Genomic DNA, 20,393 nt, shown 5'->3' with positions numbered 1-20,393 from the left:
AGTTACGACTTATCTCTTGTTAGATGACATTAATCAGTTACTAGATTGTTTGTAGTTTAAATAAAAACAATATCAACCTAATTAGAACGTAATTTATCTCTAAAAATGATAAAAGGTCATAAAAATAAATTCTTATAGAGCCCAAAACTTACATCCTAGTTGCAACAAAACTGTTTAAACTTAAACGAAGTCTCATTTTTAAAAACAGTAAAGGCTTGTATGGATAATGTTATTTTTTCGGATAATGTAATACAATCCATATCTTTAAACATTATGTTTAGACTTATCAAGAACTTACCAAAAGAAAATCCTGTAATGGACACCACATATAGGGTTAGAAGCGTGGGGCGCCCTTTTTAATTGTGGATCTTACCTAGTGCGAACGACAGGCACTCGTTGGATGCGGATAGTGGAGGACCGCATACTGTGAAATGCATTGAGGAAGGTCTACGTCTAGCAGCGGACTCAGCGGAATGATACAGGCTATTTATGATGATGATGATGAAACACACAATAGTCTATGACATATTTAACATCAGTAATCAACTGTCAAGGTCACTTAACAAGGTTTTAAAAAAAATACAAAAGAGATCGCTTATCTAGGTTAACTAAGTGGTTACTATGAGAACCCTCAAGCTTCGAGTGACGCTCTTGGTAGGCACTTCAATAAACGATAAGATGATTCGTCAATTTTATCAATTTAATATAAAATTGTTTGATGTTAACTTCATATTATATATACTAGCTGTCGCCCGCGACTCTGTCTACGCGGGATTAAAAAAAAAACTTAATAAGTAGTCTATGTGTTCTTCCAGACTATGTTCTACAACCGGGCCAAACTTAATCAAGATCTGTTGAGCCGTTCCGGAGATATCTGCAAACAATTATCCATCCATCCATCTAAACTTTCGCATTTATAATATTAGTAAGATCAGTTGAGATTACAAAACAGCCTTTTGATTACGAAATTGACCTTTCTCAAGACTTACATACATCTTTCGCAAACTCCTTACATCTCTTCTCAGGCCTGTCGATATACATTTCTACATTCAAGTCTAAAAATTGTCTCTCCGTATCATATGCTTTTCTTCCCTTCTTAGTCTTTAACTATCATGTAATAAATACATTAGTAAATAAATGAACAGTGGGTCTAACGCGAACATTTGTGATAATCGCCATTATGCCGTCATCGACAATATTTACTAAAATTTGTAAAGTACATCAAAAAACTCATACCAATTTTGAAATAATCGTCGATGACGATACGGAGGTGATTGTCACTAATATTTGTGCTAGACCCAGTCAGCTACAGTCATCATAGTCATAGTTTAACGGATGAATCAAATTTCTAAACTGAAATAAGTAAACATGCTAGACAATGACAATAACGATATATGTGTGAGTCTTTGCACTTAACGTGTAGAAACATCTCGTTACGTCAGAGCTTGGAAAGGACCGCGCGACTCCCCGCGTGACGTATCAACAGTCGGCGGGGAAATACGTCAACTTAAGAACCGATAGACTTGCCAAGTTATAAAAGTAGAACACGTTTACAAGATATTTAACAGGCAAACACATTTTAAGTATTTTACGGTAACGCAGCATGTTATTTGGAAGGTTTAATTGTCTAATAGTATTAGACAAGTAATTTACAAATCATATAAAAAAAAAATTTTTGGCCTTTATTTTGAATTAAAATTAAATTTGTTCGTTTTGTTTACAAAGCTAAGGTAAATGTGAGATAGTAACATTAAACATGTTGCATCATTTAAATTCTTTGGAACTTCTCTATCAATTCGATTGATCTGATCAATTTCGCTAATCTCTGCGCTCCAAATCTCCAACAAATAGTCGATGCGTAGACAACTCTAAATAGACAGAGAAATCGACGTCCAGAAAAAGTGAATTTCCTCTCCTGTACATCTTCCCTCACTCGCGTCCAATTTTTTCCTTATAAAAAGGGTGGACAGAAAGCAAGAAAACCAGAATTTGGCCTTTTTAGAGAGGGCCATTCTTACAGCAGCTAAGACTACTGCGGGCTTTATTATTGTTGAGTTGCACTGTCTATCATATTGAAGATCTGTAACGATTTATGCCACGCCTCTACAAAGCAGAACATTTTTTGTATTTATAGTAACTCATCGCGTTTATAAACATAGTATCAGAGAACCAGTTCCAAAGTACAGTCGTGTCTTAAAGACAAAGCCAGTCACAACATTGTTTTGTTCATTTGTACATCGAAAGAGGTAAATATAATTTAATACGTAATAAATATTAAATTACAATTTATAAATTTATGACTTTAATGTATTCCTTTTATGAGCCTTTATTTGTTTTTAAATTATACATAAATTGTACTTATTTCCGTATTTATTATACTTTGTAAATCCGTATTTGTTTAATAATTAATTCCTTTGCACTTAGATAACTCATAAACGTTCATTGACTGACAATCTCATTAATCATCTGTAATTACTTTTGCAACATATTGAAGTTGTATGCTGTAGTTAAGATTTGAACCAATTTTAACATGCTGTAAAGATCATGGAATTTATGTTGTCTATTATGTACACATACTCAAGTCTTAGAAGACTTGACGTGGGCAGAGGTAGCAAATCTTCACGCTTCACTCCCCAATGACATCTTCGAATCACTAATACGAGTCACTGTACCTACATTGACAATGGTTATTATCAAGTTCAAAGTATATATGTGATAATTTTTTTTATCCTTACAGTATTTTTACAGCACTGTTATATCAGCCATCTATCCAATGCTAGTATCTCTAAGCCTCTTTGCTTTTACACCTTCTTTTATATTGTACAGAAAAAAACTTTAGTAATTTTTTTTTCTATTACAGATGGCTACTTTACAGTTCGTCCTTCTTTTTGTAGCAACATTCGTTGCGATTGAGGCTCAGAGACCATTTTACGCTGGTTCTCGACCTATAGGCTATCCAGAAGTGGAAGGCAATGCGCTTGGAAATAGATTCGGGGAAGACGCTGATGCTCCGATCGAAGCGAGAGGTGACGGGAATTTGATCAATAGATTCAACAGTATGCCGTTAGATAATAGACCTTTCTGGTATATCAATTGGCGTGCGTATGACAACTTACGAAGAAACCAACAGTCTTGGCCTATTAGTCAGAATGGATTCATCCATAGATTTTAAATACTGAAAGAATGAATGAAACATTGCATTTATTATGTAATAAGTACAGAGCCGTCGAAATGGAAGATCTCAAAAGGAATACAGACCAGTAATTGGCCAGATTTTTTTACAAAGTAATTTAGGAGGCTATGTAAGAAGTAATTTATCATTTCTACACCAATGAACTTTTATATTTTATCAACTACTTTTTAAATTAAGGAACGAAACCAAAAAAATATTTAATTTTCTTTTAGATAAAATTCATTTAATTTTTTAAATGTAATGTACTTGAAAATGAATAAATATATCTTTTATATAATATTTTATGTTGTTTTATCATCCCATTTTATATTAACAAAGAATTACTACTATTTGACATTCTTATTGATTCAAATTCTACATACTTATTTTGATACTTACTAGCAAAGTCATAATGCTGGTGTGGAGATAAAATAGACAGACCATAAATATCATCATCAGCCTGTAATAATTCACTATTACAATCTAACATAGGTCTTCCACACAAAAAAATATAGCAAAAATAATTTTAGAACGGACATTATGATCAATTCCTTTTCAGGCTTAATCGTCAGTAGCGCTATTTGTCACAAATGTCAATAGACTTGAGTGAAAAGTACAGTTTTATTGGCGTACGCTTTGGTTCGTGACGTCCCGTCCGTCCCGTACAATTGATAAGTTGAATGTCTTTACTTCGGCATTTTGCTGTCCTGCAACGATCGGTCATTGACATGTTCCAATCAAATTGCTTTTCATTGTTACGAAATGAAGTTGGTAGAAAAAAAATAACGTTACTGACTACACCACATGATAGTTCAATGACAATGAAAAATAACAAACAAAAATAAATTATCTATAATTGTATACAGTTATTTCTTTAATAAGTAATAATAAATCAAAATATACTAATCAAAGATCTTGTGCGAGACACAGGACTTGGTTCCACGATGTGCTCTTATTTAAGAGCGTTTTAATTACTAAGCTTAAAAGTAAAAATATGGTAAGAGTGTCGATGGCGCATGGGTTAAATACTTGGACCTACAGCTTCAGGTTCGATTTATGTATCAGTGTATTTATTGATTTTCATATGTACTTTTATTCGAAGTTCAAACGATGAATTAAATCTTTGTGATGGATCCTGCACGAAATTCAAATATGTGTGTGAATTTAGCCATACAAACACACTGGACCAGCGAATTAACTAAGGCCCAGTCACCCCAAACTTAGGGTAGGCTCGGGCATTTCGGTGGGAATGCATGATGAATCCGAGAACTACTCGATTTGTTGGTACTTTATATATTTTTATTAAGGACTATCTTTTACCCTCGAAAACGGGGTAAAAATTATCCTATGTCCGTTATCCTGGTTCTAAGCTACCTGCCCATCAATTTTCAGTCAAATCGATTCAGCCGTTCTTGAGTTATAAATAGTGTAACTAACACGACTTTCTTTTATATACATAGATTTGTATAAATCTAGATGACAGTTATTAGAAAACAAAAAAATGCCTAAGTTACGCCAGCGTACATCGGTGTTCGATTAAATACAGAATTCCGAAATTCCCGAAATATGAAATTTATATTTATATATTACATACAAACATTATATATTTGTATACATACAAACAATATTACAAATAATATTATTGTAGACATAAAAACATTATAATCAAAACTATACTTTTAACTTTGAATTAACTCATCCTTTTTGTACTAAAGCTGTGGTATCATAAATTTACACATAAAAACGATATAACCAATTATGATTAACGACTTGACCACAATTTAAATGTGGTTACTCTTTTTTATAAAAAAATAAATAATTTGCTTGTGGTTTTTGAAACAAATGACGGGGTAATCGAGATTATTTATTCTGCATCTAAACAATGCAAAGAGTAGTAAAAAATTACCATAAACGAGAAGTATAATGGATATTATTTATTTTCGTATTGATTTCTTATGTTAAGTCGGATACAACAATAAATTAAATGTGTACGAAGGATATGTATTGTTTCGTCTGCCGATCTCTCTTACAGTTTGACTTAGTAACCTCTCAATCTAATCTCAATAAAAAATAAAACCTTTTTACAAAAATGTCAAAGTTCTTAACAGACAAAAAACCAACAAACGTATTCGTAATCTTTTTTTGTTGACATCGATTAAAAAATGACAATATCTTGTTGATTGCAAATTTAATAAGAAGTTATTCAAATTCTTAAACGTATTTGTTATGACGCAGATCACGATAACTAAATGCCGTACAATTGTAGACGTAGCGTAGGTCTCTTTTCCTATGACGTATGCAAAAAATTTCCAAGGGATTCCACATTCGTTACAGCATATACAGTAAAATACATAAAAACAATATTCGTATACCGTTTACTATCTTAAAAAAAACCAGAGATAACAATTATATATTTATGGCAGTGGAATCCCCATTTTTTTTTCATAAAATAATTACAGATTAACAATAAAAGCATCTTAAGAACAAAAATTTTCGCCTTATGCTAGACGAAGTTCCAGTGTTATAGCAGACGGCAAACGGTAGCATTTGGCGGCAATGGCATGCGCCGCGCGACAGTTACACTCATACAATCGGAATTATACAAATTAATAATGCAAAGCAATGCTGTCTGCTGTTGTGGCACTTGCCATCGGCGTCTGCTGTGGACGTTTGTCTATCCAACTCTCCTCGATAATTACCTTGGCAAATATTCGTTTGCGAATGTGAAAATAATATTGTGTACTCAATAATGGTCTATTAAGACTGCTAGACGGACTACTAAACGCTCGTAGGTGATCTTTAACACATTCAAAGTCACCACCATTTTGACGAATGAAAATTAACTCGCAGGTCGATCCGTTGTCACTGAAAGTGTTAACAATATCAGCATTGCGAAGAGTTGCGTAGTTAAGAATATTTTATTTTTGGAACGAAGTTCCTTATCGCGCGTTGTGAAAGGGGGCTAGACGGAAAAAATTCTTACGAAAAGTTGTCACGACACTTTTTGCTATAGTAAGTATGTTAACGACGAATGAGCGCTACTTCACCATGGCAACGACGTGACAATATATAATGAAAATTCATAGAAATAAAATGTACTTCTTGTGAAGACTTAAGTTTTTTATACATAGAATAAACATTGGTTCCTTCACTAATAAATCGAAAGGAACTTCGTTCCATCCGGGTGTCCCTTGACACCTCTCAAGTTTTTGTCTTTATCAATTTAGCTTAAGTTATTCCCGCATTTAGTAAAACTAATTCATGATGTGTTAACCTAAAATAAACAAACCTTTCTTTAGGACAAGATTAAAAAAAAAACATTTCTCTAACTAAAATGACTCACCGAAATGTTTGGAAAAAATAAAGAAAAGAAAAATCTGCCTAAAGCACGTAGGTCTAGAATCCTTAAATAAATGCAAGTCTTTATGCGAGCTTTACGTGCAGCACCTTACGTCACTAACCGGAACGATGAGTATCCCCGCGGAAGGTTATCCGCTCGCAAGTGGGATTTTACGTCGCAATAACAAACTACTAGAATGGACTTTACATAAAATAATATTAGGTCAATGTAATAATGTTACTGCCATGTTATTAGAAATGATAAAAATTAAAGATGATAAATCCACTATCTTAGTATTATTTGTCTTCGTTCTTATCAAAATACTACTTTGTGGGTTTTTTGCTTCTTCCAAAATTTTATTATGACTTTACCTTATTAAGAATCTTTCAAATTACTACCTCAAACGTTTTATCGGTATTTGCTAATACAACAATGCAGCATTAATAAAAAAACTCAAGATGTTTAATTATTTTATAAAGTTTACGTGATTGGAATATCTGTGGCTTCTTAGTTCTATGTTACTACGTAGTATATTCAGGTGAGGAGTGCTGGAGATCTGTATTTATAGTAACTCCGTGCATACAAGCTCACACAACTTCAAGGTAGTCCGTTAACTACAGACGTCCATTAACAAGTAACAACTGATTTATACCTAAGCTAAATACAGGTAAATATTTATGTTACAAACAAAGCGGTTATTTTTTTTAACACTTTGTTTTAAAAAATTAAATCTTAAAGTTTAATTACCTTATTTTGATATTTATTACTTTCTTTGTGATGTGATACATAACTATAGTTGTAATATTCAGTTACAATCAGTGTCAATAGAAAATATTCATTCAGTAATAAAAGAATTGACGGAATAAACCAGGCAACTAACAAACAAGCCGCAATGATTGTATCCATAAAATATTCTAGAGAAAAAGACGTATCAAATTACATCTCAATCTTCAAAACCAGTCTAGCCATTTAAGTGATAAAGGAGACTTACTGCGTGCTAAATTATACCAAATATATAAAGCATTTGTTTCTTTTTCAGACACCATGCATTCCATCAAATTCTTTTTACTCCTGGCTGTCATCATCTCAAGTGAAGCTCAGAGGCCATTTTACGCTGGCTCAAGTGCAATCGGATATCCTGAAACAAAACCTAATAGTCTTCTACTCAACCGTTTCGGAGAAAATGAAGGTCCACTCGAAGCAAGGGGTGACGGAGATCTGGTGAATAGACTGAACCAAATGCCGTTGGATAAGAGACCATTTTGGTTTATCAATGCTCAGGCATACGACGAATTAAGAAAGAATCCACAAACTTATCCAGTAGCACAGAATTCGTTTACTAACAAAAATTGAAGGAATACAGGCCACTAAATTCGATGAAAAAATAGAGGAACTATTATGAAAATTCGTGTCGTAGCAGTTTTTGAATATTATTAAAAATGTGATATAAATACCCATATTATAGTAAGACTATCTTAGTGTTTTTATTTTAACTAATTTTTTGTTCAAATGTTTAAGATTTATTAAAATATATATTTTTTTAAACTTGCTTTTCATTTTCCTTTAGAAAGACGTCCCGTATTTCTGTTCTCTTACTCGTAGCTTTCATTATGTGACTTATAAGCAAATAAACAAATATTTGGTCACTGTCACAAATGTTCAATTATCTCTTAATTGTTTGATAACAAATGACAGTTTACCACAAATGTTGGATCAAACATTTTAGCATTTTAACCCTATCCAAATACATTTCACGGTAACGATTTAAAACATGAAACATTTTCCAATTCTAACATTATTCGCTTTTGTAAAACCCAACTCAGTAGTTAACGAAGCATAGCAAAGGCTATTTCTCAATTCACCCCAGTTACCAGAGTTCTAGAAATTTTTCGTGCATTCATGTTATAAAACTCTGTGAAATTCAAATATGCATTTAAATAAAAGTTCTATATTAGTTTTTACTCTTTGTTACTGGTGCAGAGTACCAATATGACAAATTGACTTATCACTACAAACCCCATTTAGAGCATGTCTTCTTAAAGATCCTAAACTCTAATTTAACATTTACTTAACTTTAAGTTGATATGCTAAAAGTTTACATTATACTCAGTCAGATTATAAACTAACGAAGTTCAAAATCAATTAGCGAAATGTCAACAACAATAAAAAACTGTCTATTGGTTTTTGAAACCAAAATCTCCGTTTAAAACATATTGTTATTTCTGTTTTATCAAAGATAATGACGATGTTTTATACAGATATTTTGGTCTCAGAAACCAATGGTGTATCAAGTTAACAACTTTTTATTGGTGGATAAATTTAATTTGACGTATTAAAAGCCCTCCAAAAATATTATCTTTAAAGCGGTTTATTTAAGCTTAAATTACGATCTTAATGCGGTTTATGTCCAACTACTTTAGTCAAAGACTAGCTGTCGCCCGCGGCTCCGTCCGTGCAGAATTAAAAAGTACCAAGTAACATATGTGTTCTTCCAGACTATATTCTATATCTGTGCCAAATTTCATCAAGATCCGTTAAGCCGAGATACCTTCAAAGAAACATCCATCCATCTATCGAAACATTCGCATTTATAATATTAGTAAGTTTATGTTCATACGTATTATGTTGAATGTCTGGATCGCATGTACGGGGTTTCACATTGTTTTTTACCTATTAAATAGGAATAATTACAAATTGTGGTCAAAGAACAATCATTAAGATATTCTGATGCAGATCACGATTTTTGTCGGCGTTATAAAATTTATATCACGAACGAATGAACGACTATAACGAAACCGCATTTCATTATGCTTCAGCACGTAAGCGAATAATCTTCTTAATAAAATGTTTGTCTCGCAACACCTGCTTCAATATTTAATTTAACAATTTAAAATATTAAAGTATGTGCACTAGACATTTAAAATCAAAGTCCCCTCTCCTGTAAACTGTTTACCTTTCATGTTTCGACAACTGAAAACATTATTGAATTTAAGATTAACTTAACATTAACATTCAAGTTGAATTCAAAAATTACAAGAGCTTTTGGTTCTTTGTTCGATTACCTGGTCCGATTATAATATGACAAAGTTCATTCGGTATTAGGTGACAAACAAACCGCAGAAGTAAAATGACACTGGACCGTAATTGTTTAAATCGTTTCAGATTCATCCTATTAGCGTTTTACAGTCGTGAAATGATTTAAATAAATCGTGACGAAGTTTGGGTTTTACCAACATATTCGAAATTAAAATATGACATAAATCCTTTTTTCCTGTTTATTGTTCTTTTGTAAAATAATAAATCGATAAGAACAAGGAAAAAACAGTAGTCGTAATGTCAGACAAGTTGTTATATTTCAGTTAGTACTTATTTAATTGTAAATTAATTTTATTAATTAAAATTATGGCTTTTTGAGTTACAGTAAAATCATTTCTTTGAACTAGATTTATAAATATGCTAATGGTGTGGTCTTAATACATTCAGTTAGTTAGTTTATTTCAATTTTGGAAGCAGAAAGGACATATAACCGTTAGTTTCCACTGAGGAAACACATTTAAAAAACATCATCCATCTATACTCTTTGAAAAAAAAAAACCACATTAATATGTTTTTTTTTTATCTTAGAAAACTCGCAGTAAATCGTACTGTTATAGACGTTTTGGATAATTAAACAACTACTTTTGTTTTGTTAATAAACAATTTTGCAGTTATCTTAACAAGATTGCCTTCGATAAATAATGTCATATTGTAGGTATACTGTATGAGGAAAACATACACCGGAGCTGACCTTTTGTAACTGATTAAAGTAGCGCTTGTAAATGTATGTACTACCAAGATTATCAGAACTTATAAAACAGAAAAATTAAAACTATAATATCGTGGAATGTTATAAGGATGTTTTGAACAACCGTTCGGAGTTTATTTTTAAAAATATATCAGTGAGTAAATTGAATAAAATCCATGTACCAAAATTACAACAAAATAAAAGTAAAATTGTAAAATACTTAATTACTTCTGAAAAAAATGTATCGTAACCTGAATTATGCAGCAAAGGAATGTGAACACAGGAATTAAATAAATGCAAGAATGTCATTGATATTAAAAAAAAAACTTGATGCTTAATTCTCCGACTGAGAGGTTTTTTATCTTTGGTTTGTAAGCATTTTTGTATGTGGGTTTGTATGTATGTCAGGCTGATTGTTACCACCTGTAACCTAAACTAAATGACTGAACCGATAACAAGTAAGGTCGTTACATTTCTGCCTAAAGTGTTGGGCAACAATCGATTGGAATTTTTAATTATAAAGATGAAATAATAAGTTACTATAAAATTAAAATTTTTCACATAAAAAAATCATGCAACGTGACCTTTTCTTCGATAAATTTTTATGGACTTTGAACGAAAAAATTAAGTAGATTATTCATGAAAGCATTTCAGCTTTGTCATACCACAATATATGCTTATGTTAAAAATACAGCTCAAATTTTTACGTCATTACATACAGACATTCTAATTTTATTGATTGCACCGATATAGATATATCGATATATATTGCCATCCTTTAACAAAACGTGGACTACAATATGTACTTTTATAAAAATCAGCAGTCGAACGAAAGATACTTTCCAATCCATTTTGAAAATGAAAAAGGTTTTTTGCTGGCACTATTTTTATTTAGTTCTTTCTACATTCATACATAGGGACCTTTAGAAAGGTTAAATTTGGCATGCTTTGTGTCATGAATACTTAAAAAATTTAGGCGCTACAATGATGTCATTGCTACATTTTAGTGATAATCCTAAAATAAAATACTTGGAATAGTTTCTTCGTTATCATTATACTTAGAATGTCCATCCAATCTCCAGACTCTGGATCAAGATTAATTTTTATAAAATAAAATTTTATTAAATTAAATAAAAAAAATTTAAATATAAAAAATTAAATTAATTTTGAAGATCTACGAGTGAAAAACTATTGTCAAATTTCAAAGTTCTTTCTACCATAGTTCTATATATGCATGTTTTATATGTATATAAATTTTATTCAGACATCAAAAAAATATACTAAGTTACTCCTTACCTTAATTACCTTCCAGTAAAAGTCTTGTCAAAAACCGTCCAGCCGTTTCAGAGATTATCCGGTACAAGCGTGGATTTGCAGACAGACAGAAAGTCAAAAATAAGAAATAAAAATTCTTCAGCAAAGCAAATAAATCATGTGTAATGTTTTTTTCGATCTTACACACACACCAATGTTATTGTTGCAATATATAGGGGAGGCCTACGTTCAGTATAGGACGAACTAAAGCTGAATATCAAGATGATAATAAATGTTATTATATGTATATATATGTAGATGTATACAGATATAGTTTAAATGTTTAAAATATAATATTAAACTACCTGAATTTGACTAAAATTCATAAAGTTTAAACGATTCTCCCAGGTTTCATTCAGCTACTATAAATATTAACGACATAGTTGGTCCCTAGATCTGCATAGACTTAAGTTTGTTCATGATGAAGTAGCAAACTTTGTAACTAAATATCGTGAGACTTCGACACTTATATGTAATTTCTAAACAAAATCTTTATCTATAGAGACATCAGAAGTATATGTTGTTGATTAAAAACTTCAAGAGGAAAAAAGTTATCTATCCTAGTGTAAAACCAAAACGCATTACGATTATTTATATTTTTAACGCCTAAATAACCTTTTTTTATCAATAATACTTCTCCAAAATAAGCTTAATAATCTAAGGAATTATGTGACTAAAGAAATGAATAAATCGTATTTCAGTACAGTGAATTTAAGTATATTTTAAACTAAAAGTGAATTACATGAGAAAAATTCAATAAAGCTCTAAAATTTTGCCATTAGCTTTAAAAGGGAAAATATAGTAAGAGCGAGTTCTGACTGACGAGCGCTTTCTCTCTCTTTAAACTAATTTAAAACGAAATCTCTTATAATATTAAACTTTTTCTAGTATAAATTCTTTGGTGAAAATTTTATTGAGTGATAAAAACATCTGCTCAAGTAAACTAATAATGTTAATGCAAATAAAAATGTACACAAACATACCGACTTTAGTGGCTTCCAAGGTAATAAATACTAACTAAGCAAAAAACAAATTGAACCAAAAATAATTTTTTTTTTACAACTGGCCCGTATTTCAGGTCGTGTCTAAACCAAAGAGTTTTTACAGCTAAGTATAGATTGATTATGTTACTAATATTATAAATGCGAATGTTGAGATGGATGGATCGATCTTTGTTTGAAGGTATCTCCGGAAATGCTCAACGGATTTTGATGAAATTTGGCACAGATATAGAACACATAGGTTACATTAATTAAGATTTTTTATTTTTGCTCGGACGGAGTCACGGGCGACAGCTAGTCTTGAATATTTTTTACTTTTACAACCGGGTAACAATTAAAAAAAAATCATAGCAGTCGACGTGTTGTGGTTTAATACGCGTTCTGTATTCATGGACGGAATAATTGATATGGTCCGACTTATTTGATTTGCTCGTAAAACTGTAGAAAACACAATGTAAATAAAATTTGTTTAAAAAAAATTATAAATTAATTAAATACGGTCAGTATTTGTAAAAATTGTATACAAAATAAAAAAAAGTAACGTACAAAGATATTTTAAATGTGGCGTAAAAAGAAATTGGCCATTAGGGCCATTTCTATAATGTGTCGTTATTGCGAACTCGCAAAGGGTTGCCTAAGCGTTTTTATGGTTCATACGATCGTTTTGATCGTGTTTTAAAAAATGTATACCCACAATATTCGTGAAAAAAAAACTCCGCTATTCTTACAATGTCAAGTTCATTTTAATTTTAAGAAAATATGTCAATAATATTGGCAATTTTGATGAAAAAAATTTCAAAAGAATTACTAAATATGCTCAATATAAAACTTGTTGCACTATCAAATACTGTTTCAAAAATCTGAGAGTTCAAAGTGTAATTTTGTCTATAATAGGTTATCTAAATTACTAACCTAGTATCTAAATACTTTTTAAAAATCTTTAAAAGCCTATTATAGCAACACATAAAACAACCTTTGAAGTTTTCGACTGAACAAGTCTTTTGGTTGTCTCTAATAGGATTAATGTAGGAATTTGTATATAAATAAAATAATCAATTCAATAAGGGAGTTTAGTATCGTATGATTAAGTTAACTAACAAAACAAACAAGTCAACAAAACTTAATCAATCCGTTTCACCAAACAGTAACTGTTCATAGTTCAAGTAATAGTTGATAACAAAATTGATTTCAAACTCTCAATATACATTATTTCCAAATAAGCAATTTCACTGAATTGATATTGAAATTTCACGGATATAAAGAAAAATCAATATCAAGATTTTCTTTCTTTCTTTCTTTTAAATATTGAGTATCAATATAAACTAATTTAAACTAATTAAAAAACTAATTTACAAAATTAAGTGACAATAATTATATTTACTCTAACTTCCTCTGTAATGTTATAAAGGTCGTCTCCACATGGGACAAAATATACAATGCGTCTGTTTTCAACATATCAAACAAATGTAACCATGTCCCTTGTAAATTATTGTCATCATTACTGAAAGCTGTTTCTGACACAAGATATGGTTTACGTCATTACTCGCAGAGAGCAATAGCTAACTTAAACAAGTAGAGACCAGCATTATGTTTTTATTGTTCGTCTATCAATTGTCTATAATCAAGTTACATTTAACAACTTAATGCTTAACTTACTTTACTATGGTACTTTCTTATTGACTTCAAGTTTTTAGTTTCTTAGTGGGGGTAATTTAAAGTCAGAAAACGCAATGATAACCGAATAGAAAATACTTTTTGCCCAATCAAAAAGGAGGGTAAGGTTTTACGCGGGAATGTACGTTCCATTCTGATCTCCAGTGGTTTAAATGACTAACCTAAGAAAATGGAGTAAATATGATAACAGTTACGGCCTAAGTAATAAATATCAGTTTTCAAAATTTCGATATATTAAGTTTTTATATTTCGATATATTTCAATAAATTTAAGCATAGTCTAAACCCAAATCATTATAATGTGCACAAAAATGTATGCTTGAAATGACTTGGATATATCCAAAATATAGGAAGATTGAAATAAATGCACCTAAATATATTACATTTCGAAACTTAATTTTTGCAGTAGTAATGCAGACTTTTTAAACATCACAAACGCAAAACAGCTTGTATGATGTTACATTTCTGTGAATTCTAGATGGAATCATAATTTTGAAATTTCTTAAAGGATATTTGTTTGTTATTCAAGATTTTCCTCGCTGAGGTAGAAGAATATTTCTCTCAGCGGACCAGTTACTTTCGCATTTGAAGATAAAAAATTTCTTTCAAGTTTACTGAATCTCTAAAAAACATGTTGAAAGAAAACTACTTGATTATTGTTTATTTGTATTCTAGAAGTTTCAAACAAATTGAAATAACGACTGTTGGTAAATTGAGTTATTATTTGGCCCAAAAGAAACATCGATTTATATGTTTATCTAATAAAATAATCTTATTTTCAAGTAGCAATCTTCACAATATTCAATAAGCGAATCAATTTCTATCGCCTGATGAAGTTTGCGGAGAAAACAAACTTGTCATAACTTAAATAAGTTTTAGACTATAGTCTGCAAACTCAAAGTACGATGGGTAGGTTGTTTAATGGATTTGATTTTTTATAGTGATAATAAAGAAAAGAGTTAACGAATATTTTTTAGTTAAATGTTTGCTAATTCAATGCATTAGGAGATAATGGAAATCATTTCAAAAATATAAAACATAAACATGGTGATATTGCCGTAAAATATAGCATTAATTCTTCCCGTACTTATTATAGAAAGGTTCTGTTTTCCTGGTCAGGCTGTAAAAATAATTTTAATTGTAAAGAATAACAATGATTTGATGATCGATCCTGACGAAAAAAAAAACGAGATGAAAAAAAATAGAAGTCAGGAAGAGGTGTCAACTAGAATTTATATCTACCAAATCATAGACGTGTTTATTTATTAGAAACAAATCTCTATGCATACGATACCTTTACCATTTATGAAACTTTGGCTTATTATCTAAAAGTACATAGATCGTTTTTTTGTTTAATTGCTTCGGTCGTGTCTTTGTTTAAGTGTGATTTAAAATAATAAATCGCTACAGGGAAAGCAAATCTCATTAGGCTGACCATGGTCAGTAGAAAAATTACAATTTAAAGATATTATGAAGAATCAGGTGTTTGTAATATTGTTTTTCTTTATAAGAGAAGGGAGCAAACAAGCAGCGGGAACATCAAGGTGTTCATCGACGTCTATGGACATCTGCAATACCAGAGGAATCGCAGATGCGTTGCCGGCCTTTCAGATGGTGTAATATAAATTTCTGCTTTCTGAATAAAATATAATTAACATATGAACTAAAATTATATAAATGAATTCGCAAAATTCGCCTAATTCAAGTCCTCTTACATTTTCCACCCTTTCCTGACAAAGTAAGGATGGGATGGGAAGGAATAGGCAAGGGGGAGGGAATGCATAGGAAAGAGAAATATCTTTTATTTCTTCACATTTGCTCTTCTGTTTGATAAAGGAAAACAACATTTTATTATTGGCTAAAAAACAGATTTATCTGAACATATATGAAAGTATAAATATATCTACATTTGAATTCGTCAATTTGATGAATAATACATGAATTTCGCAGAAAGATTTCGATTGTGTCTTTGGCTTTTATTTCAATTTCCTTACGTTTATGTGAAAAAAATATTTTGCCAAAGTACAATACATACAAAATTCATGAAACCTTACTAATATTATAATTGCGAATGTTTGGATGGATGGATGTTTGTTTGAAGGTATCTCCGGAACGGCTCAACGAATCTTGATGAAATTTGGCACAGATGTAGAACCTAGCCTGGAAGAACACATAGGTTACTTTTTAAGTTTTTTTAATGCCTCGTAGACAGAGTCGCGGGCGACAGCTAGTTGTAATTATAATTCCAAAAAAGTAGGTTCCAATGTGATTTTATTTACGAGAAACATTTGATTATATTTTTTCCCCTCCATTTTTAAAATAAAAGTGTTCCATCTCATGTTTCTTTAAGTAAATAAAGAAAAGATTCTGAGACGACTCCAAATAACTGAGACCAAAATAAAGAGAAATAGTTTTATTTTTATTCAATTCTGTATTAATAAAAGGAAACTGAATTTACACAAATAAGATAAATGTCGAAATACAGGCAAAAAAGCGCTATTCGCTTCAACAGAAGGCAACACAATTTGCCTGTCAAATGAGATTTACGCCATAGTCTTTATTACCGTGGAAGCATTTATTTAAAATTCCATCAATGTCCTGAGTGGGGACACAATTTGAGGGAGTAATGCAAAAATTTAAAGGTTCATTCAGCTAATGTAAAGCTTACGCTATTCAACCAAAAGGGGTTGGAATTATTTTGAATTTAAGTCGAAATTCCTCCATTGTACACTCATAATGTCCGAAAACTGATCATAATTAAGTCTTAATCACTAGTTATGTGGTATAGATTTAGTATAAGAAGTATGCACTAAGGGTCTTCTTTAGTGACCATTTAACCAATAAACTAAGCAGTAAAGTTTTTTTTAATAAAAATTATTAGTTGTTTTTTTTAATTTTTACATTTAATTTTGAATCATATCACTTAATTCCTTATTTTATCATGAACAAGCTAACTACGTTCTCAATTCTCTCATAAAGCTCTTTTAATCTGTAATTCCTTTAGTTATAGTTTCTAAATCGTATAGTTCGTACTGTAGGATAGTAGCTCAGGAATGCATGGAATGTTTTGGTTTACTGGCACCAGTTAGTGTTTACATTATCCCAGTTGTATGGCTACTGTACTGTCGTAATGTAAACCAGGCTTTAATCGTTTTAAATCTGGAATACCCAACGGTACAAGCCTGTACCTACGTCACTTTAGCAGTGATGTATCTACATACGTCACTAATAAAGTCATTAAAATAATATAATAAAGCGATTATGATATGAATAATGAATATACTTGTTACTGCATCAACATATAAGTAATTTGGAAATCAACTTTTAGTCAGTAATATAGTGGTACAGTATATGTACCAGTAATATGGTGGTATAGTATATGGCAACGTAACCAATTTTTTTATAATTGAAAATAAAGATTAAAATTTGTAAAAGACGAAAAAAAAACTTTTATACTTTATTATTTTTGTTACATCAGAACAGATTTAGGTAAGTACACGAAATAATATTTTGCTTAAATGAAACCTCTTCTGTTCTGGGTAAGCTCTTTTGCGCCTTTTAAAAATATCACATGTGCAGGTGTTAAATAGGATTACGACGGTAGATTTATTTTAATCCAGAGCGTTAAAAAACAATTTCCATATTATCTTATATAAAACTTGCTTTTACCCGCGACTCCGTCCGCGCGGAATAAAAAAAATAGAAAACGGGGTAAAAATTATCCTTTTCCTGGTTCTAAGCTACCTGCCCACAAATTTTCAGTCAAATCGATTCAGCCGTTCTTGAGTTATAAATGGTGTAACTAACACGACTTTCTTTTATATATATAGATATTCTCGTGTAGTTGTAAATATTAGTAACCATACTCCTCCGAAACGACTTGAACCGAACGATTTAGTAGGTCTGTGAATCGGCTTCTATCTATTTTTTATACCCCTATTATGTTTTTTTAACTACGCGGATGGAGTCGCGGGCGACCGCTCGTATTATTATATTAATCTATGCCCATAGATACGTCATCATCGATTATTTTCAGAAACTAGCTAATTACAAATATAGTCGAATTCAAAAGAAATGCGAAATTATTACAAACCTATCTAAATAATTTTATTTTTAGAAGGCTATAATCATAGACTTATTAAAACACGATTGTATTATAAATTTGAATTTATAATTTATAATTAATTAATTTATAATAATTTATAAAAATTTCTTAATTCCATGGAATTCGACGAGACATCTTTTACGCTTTATTATAATTTTCCTATTATTCTTATTAGATTAAATACCATTTAAAATGTCATTAGTAATACTAATGACGATTGATATAAACGATCGAAAACGAAAAGTTGGCGTAACTTTATCGACTCTGTATTGTAATTTGTGCAGCACCCTTCCAGGGCATAAAGTACACCGACAAATCTCATACAAATGTTGTCGATGACGTTACGATTACGTTCTCCCACTGTCACGCAACTATTCCTGATAGACCTTCAGATAGAAGTCACTAGAAAAAGTCCTGGGGAGATGTACATCTTAATAATCTATATATATAAAAGAAAGTCGTGTTAGTTACACTATTTATAACTCAAGAACGGCTGAATCGATTTGACTGAAAATTGGTGGGCAGGTAGCTTAGAACCAGGAAACGGACATAGGATATTTTTTATTCCGCGCGGACGGAGTCGCGGGAAAAAGCTAGTTATTAATGTTTAGTTTATATTAATTATTAAATGGATGGATGTTTGTTAGAAGGAACAGAACCGCTTAACGGATCTTGCTGGAATTTGACACAGATATAGAACATAGTCTGGAAGAACACAGATGCAAGACACTATTTAGTGCTTTTTACAGCAATTAAGTTTTTTTTAAGTTACCCGAACAGAGTCGCGGTTGAAAGCTAGTAAATATATATAATAAAAAATAACATAACAATGTTCTATTCACAGGAATCACTATGATCTCTCGGTATCTAGTCTTTGCACTCTTCGTTGCGCCGAGTTTATGTCAAAGACCAGCTTACGCTGGAAGTAGACCGATCGGTTACCCCGCTCTTGAGGAGACAACAGAAGCGCCTACGAGTGCTATAGTAGATTCAAAGTAAGTAAACTCTATTATGAAATGGGATTCGGAATAATATTCAATTTACATAAGCAGATGATTGTTCTGCATATGATTCTTTTGCTTCGTGTTTTTCTATTAATATAGTTAATTCCGAAATCTCAAGTAAAATAGCAAGGAATTGCAAACGTACAAAGAATATTTCATTCATTATATATTTTTACACAATATTTATTAATATTTAATATTATAAATGCGAAAGTTTAGATATATGGATGGGTGGATAAATGGATGTTTTTTAGAAGGTATCTTAAGATGAGCTTAAAGGAACTCAATGAAATTTGGCATGGATGTAAAACATAGTCTGAAACATAACATACGCTTTCAATTAAGTTTTTTTTTAAATACCGCGCTGATGGAATCGAGGACTACAGCTAGTTGAAACATAATTTGAAATTAAAGACAGTATTGAAAAAATTCTTGTTTTAATAAAATAAATATAAACGTTTTCTTTCAGAATGGGTTCAGAAATAACAACAATGGCGACAACACCACGAACAACAACTGTAAGGCTACCCATTGAGGCTATGGGAGACAGAAGACTTGTCGAATACCTTCTCAAACTGCCCTTAGATAAACAGCCGTTCTGGTTGATAAATTGGCAAAAATTGGAAGACAATAGAACTAAGCCGAAAACTTATCCACTCAAACCAAATTCGTACCTTCATCATATACCCACATCTCGTCCTCAACCCACACGATTTTCTTATCAACCGAGATCATTTCAATTATATTATAAGTGATAAATGATTTTTTATATTTGTCTTTTTTTAGAGAAATAATTACATTTACTTTGTGCATTATTTTTTTATTTGATTATTTTTTAATATTTTTACATATAAAAAATGTTTAAATTCATAAGTACTTAGAAATAATATAAAAAATAAATAAAATAATTTAAAAAAATAACAATAAAGATAACTTACCGCCTCGATACCTAGTTCACTGATTGTACACGGTCACATAGAAGTCTCATTCAAGTCAGTAA

At 31.0% G+C, this 20,393-nt stretch overlaps 1 protein-coding gene across 1 annotated transcript; it reads left to right on the top strand.

The window, feature by feature from the left end:
• Nucleotides 1–6,640: 6,640 nt before the first annotated feature.
• LOC106710265 lies at nucleotides 6,641–20,148 on the top strand. Its single transcript, XM_045681377.1, has 5 exons — nucleotides 6,641–6,659; nucleotides 7,552–7,719; nucleotides 19,139–19,156; nucleotides 19,261–19,384; nucleotides 19,863–20,148. Exons 1-5 carry the CDS (start codon nucleotides 6,641–6,643, stop codon nucleotides 20,146–20,148), a joined length of 615 nt encoding a protein of 204 aa, XP_045537333.1.
• Nucleotides 20,149–20,393: the final 245 nt, after the last annotated feature.

Source organism: Papilio machaon, chromosome 15 (assembly GCF_912999745.1).
Source record: "Papilio machaon chromosome 15, ilPapMach1.1, whole genome shotgun sequence".
Taxonomy (NCBI): Eukaryota; Metazoa; Arthropoda; class Insecta; order Lepidoptera; family Papilionidae; genus Papilio; species Papilio machaon.
The sequence above is the reverse complement of the archived record's forward strand: the minus strand, read 5'-3'. Positions and strand labels throughout refer to the sequence as shown.